The 4,441-nt window shown below is 34.2% G+C and overlaps 1 protein-coding gene across 1 annotated transcript; it reads left to right on the plus strand.

The window, feature by feature from the left end:
- Positions 1-1,514: 1,514 nt before the first annotated feature.
- Positions 1,515-2,429, plus strand: LOC139153585 (olfactory receptor 14A16-like). Its single transcript, XM_070727708.1, has one exon. It carries the CDS (start codon positions 1,515-1,517, stop codon positions 2,427-2,429), a length of 915 nt encoding a protein of 304 aa, XP_070583809.1.
- Positions 2,430-4,441: the final 2,012 nt, after the last annotated feature.

The following is a 4,441-nucleotide window of genomic DNA, read 5'->3' on the forward strand; positions in this document are numbered from 1 at the left end:
ATTTGCCAGGAAGGTTTTCTCACTTGATTGTTTTTCATCTCTCACAATTTACAGTGCAATCCTCATTCTCTTAATAATGTGAGATATTATTCTTCTGTGTAATATGATAACTGGTCCCAGAGGAAACTATTGTGTTCTTAATGGTCAATCATAATGAGCACAGGGAAGTCAGTTTTATTTACATTTGCTAACTATGTTAATAAGCACATATAAAAATTAATAAACATTAAGAATAGAAATATCTATGACTTCACATGGATGTTTCGGTATATGAAAATTAGTGGGACAGCATTGACAGTGGTAAATAGAGATTTGGAAAGATTTCTGTGTAGACTTTAAATAATGAATTAACCAAATATTTAACTTTGCTACTGGTGACCTTTTCCACATGATCATTGTAAAAAATAAAAAGTTATAATTTGGATAAATTTGAACCAAACCTTCATGCATGAACAAGCAATGGCAAAGTTATCTCAGCATCTATCTGTATATGAAAAAAAGAAATGTGTGGTAAAGTCTGTTTATATTTCTCTGTCTTTAAGTAAGTTAAGTATTATTGAGGAATATGTGCTAACTTGGATTTTGACATTGTTGAAAAAATGCTGAGATGTCAGAATAAAAAGGTGCAAAAGATTGTGTCTCATTTTCTGCCCAAACTCTATTACAAATATTTTTGGTTTGTATTGGGTAGGATATTTATCTGAGTTTTCATTTATTTCACATTGTTGGATAGGTGAATTTATTAATTTACTCTTCTTATATTTGTGGTCCTTTGATTAAATGCATATAATAGTGATATAATTTTGCATTTATCACCAATTGAATTTCAAAATAGCAGTTATGTTGTAATTTAAATTCTATCATTTTCTTTTTAACAATGTGCTATTAAATATATGTTTAATAATCTCATATTCATGTATTAGTTTAAAAGCTTCTTATGCAATTATTTTAGCTTAATATATGGTAGGAAAATTGGGATTAAAGCATCGCAATCACTTACATAAACACACAAAGAGAGATTACACAAAAAGGAAATGTGTGTTCTCAAGATTTCCAAGAAAGAAATAGAGGAAATTATTTTTATATTTATTGGATAGTTTTATATTCCTTTTTTCCTAGAAGCACAAAGCATCATATATTGGAGTTCTCCAATTTTCCAACACTATCACAATCCTGTAGGAGTGTAGACATATTATGATAAGACCAATTATTCCAAGTAATCTTCAAATGATGAAAATAGACTTTTGTTCTACATATAGCAACTGTTATGATCATTACATGAAATAACATAGCTGAAAAGAAGAAAGAAGGGGGGGGGGAATGTTAGGTTAGTAATTGATCCTGTAGTGCAGATGGGTAAAAATGGGAGGTAGTATATTCTGATATTCATTCTTTACATTTCTTGATGTTTCTCTTTTCTCACCACATATCAAAATGCCATCTCCAAAATTTTATCTAACTGAATTTCCCTCCTTTTTTCTTTGCAGTTATGCAAGCTTTTTTATAAATAAAACATGGAGAACCAAACCACAGTGACTTACTTTCTGCTTCTGGAATTCTCTAAAAATAAGAATCTGAGGTTTTTGCATTTCTTTTTGTTCTTTGTGTTATATTTGACTACTGTAACAACAAATCTTCTCATCATCTCTGCAGTTACTTTTGATCATCGATTGCATAGACCCATGTATTTCTTTCTCATGAATTTAGCTCTACAAGACTTGGGTATTGTTTCAATCATTGTGCCCAAATCCATGATAAATTATATCACAGACAACAGATGCATCTCTTACTTTGGTTGTGTTGCTCAAATTTTTCTCTTTGCTTCTTTTCTCGCTTCTGATTTCTTTCTTCTCACAGCCATGGCATATGATCGGTATGTCGCCATTTGCCACCCACTGCACTATGAGATGGTGATGAATTGGAAATACTGTATTGAAATAATAATTCTAGTGTGGGTTACAGGTCTCTTCTGGGGAATGTTGAATGCCACCGGTACCTTTTCCATCCTTTTTTGTTCTAATGTTGTCAACCAATTCTTTTGTGAAATGCCACATTTGGTAAAACTATCCTGTTCTGGCATAAATCTACTTGAGGTTGGAATTCTTGTGGCTGGTATCATTACTGCGGTAGGTTGTTTTACTTTTATAGCTGTATCTTATGCAGTGATCTTCAAGACAGTGTTAAGAATCCCTTCTAAAAATGGCAGGCAAAAAGCTTTATCCACTTGCATTCCCCATCTTACAGTAGTGTCTATGTTAATATCAAGTGGAAGCATTGCCAATCTGAGATCTACTTTTAATACTCCATCTTATTTAGATTTTGGGTTGACTGTTTTGTATGCCCTCCTTCCACCAATGTTCAATCCAATCATCTATAGTATGAAAAATACGAATATTAAAAGTGCCCTTTCCCAATTTTGTAAGTTTTAATGAATTGTATCAATATTATTTATTTTTATGTATATACACTGCTCAAAAAAATAAAGGGAACACTTAAACAACACACTATAACTCCAAGTAAATCAAACTTCTGTGAAATCAAACTGTCCACTTAGGAAGCAACACTGATAGACAATCAATTTCACATGCTGTTGTGTGCATTTAACATTATACCGAACAAAGTATTCAATGACAATATTTCATTCATTATAGGATGTGTTATTTGAGTGTTCCCTTTATTTTTTTAAGCAGTATATTTCATTCTTTTCCTTTCCCTTAATAAAGTAATAAAGGTAGAAAGGGATTATTGGAATGGAAACAAATCCAACCTTTGTAATAGGAGAACCATAGAACTCAAGATGTTATTTGCAAAAATCTTGCATCACTAATTATTATCAATTTAGGTTACCGCTACTAAATATGGATGTTTGTAGGTCTGAAATTCCACAGACTTGGAAAAGATACTGGAGGAAATGACATTGTGAATTTTATAATTATACCTTGTGATGAAATGCTACTGATACTATGACTGTGCAGTAACAGAACCTTATTCTAAATTTGAGCAGATGTCAGATTTTTGAGATAGGGCAGTAAATATACCAACTCCTCAAGTTTAACTGGATTTATACTTTTATAATATTAAACCATGCTGCATTTAAGCATGGCTTGTAAAATAAGAATAAGATAAAATACCAGCAAGGATTAATGAGGTTGTCCAGAGCCAATAAGAACTGGGGAATTAAATCTTCATGAGGTCATCAAGAGTTCCAGGAAAACAAAACAGCCATCCAATGAAAGCTGACTTGCAATGTCATCAAAGGCTGTTGTCTAACCATTTAATATATAAATGGGAAATTTAAAACATAAAGAATTTCATAGAATAACAGATTTGGATGCGACACAAAGGAATCAAATTTGACTTTGTCTATAACTGTACAGTTGGCTTTTCACACATGCACCAGAACATTCTTTTTTTCCATTAGAACTCTTTTAGAAAATGAGAAGCAGGGCGGGCAGGATGAATAAACTGGAACTAACTACCATAATTTTTTAAGAACCAACTGAAAAGGAAAAACAAGATGTGTAATTCAAGATCAACCAGGCAGACCCAGGATGCCGAGCAGCTGTATGGTGGGTGCGCTCAGCACTGGAGGACCTGGTGGACAGAGGACCGACCATTGCGATAGGAGAGAGGAGACTGAAAGGAGACCAAGGGAGGAGGACTGGTAGATCGAGGTTTGGTGGTGTGAGAGTCATGCGGAGGCTGTATTCTACGACTGGGGGCCAGGAGATTCAGAGATGCACCCCAACACCAGCGGAAGCATTGACAGATACCCGGAATGATTTACGAGAACGGAGAGGGGCCATGAAGATGGGGGAGGCAAAAAGAATGTGATGCAGCTGGATGAACAGTATACCCTGGACATGGACACTCCCCCTCCCTATTCTGGTGGGGGGGGAAGAGATATTGAATGATCCTTGACTTTGAATAACCTTTGACTCTGCCCTCTGAGAAGTTGGCACTTTTGAGAACTTAGCACTTTTATTAGTTGCTGCTGACTGGATTTTCTCAATGAACTGAATTATTGCACTATTACCTATATTTGTATTCTCTATATTTTTATTTTTATTCAGTTTTATTGGTGTTTTAATATTAATACTTTTAATTATTAATTATTAATTAATTATATTTTAATTAAATTATTGTTTTTTTAAAAAAATGATGGATAGTTGGGGTGGGTGTAGGATGTATGGAATGAATGAATGGTATGGATGGTATGGGTGGGGTTACAATGAGAGTGAGATGAATGGGAATGATGTAAATAATATATCTGGCCTACCTGGCACAGGAGAGGCAGGAGGGGGGAGAGCACCTATCTCTCTATCACTGTCTGGTTTAGTTCTGCAACCCAACAAGATGGACACAGACTTCAGAGGATAATCAAAACTGCAGAAAAAACAATTGTTGCCAACCTGCCTTCCATTGAGGGTCTGTATACTGC

The sequence above is a fragment of the Erythrolamprus reginae genome, chromosome Z (genome assembly GCF_031021105.1).
Source record: "Erythrolamprus reginae isolate rEryReg1 chromosome Z, rEryReg1.hap1, whole genome shotgun sequence".
Classification (NCBI taxonomy): domain Eukaryota; kingdom Metazoa; phylum Chordata; class Lepidosauria; order Squamata; family Dipsadidae; genus Erythrolamprus; species Erythrolamprus reginae.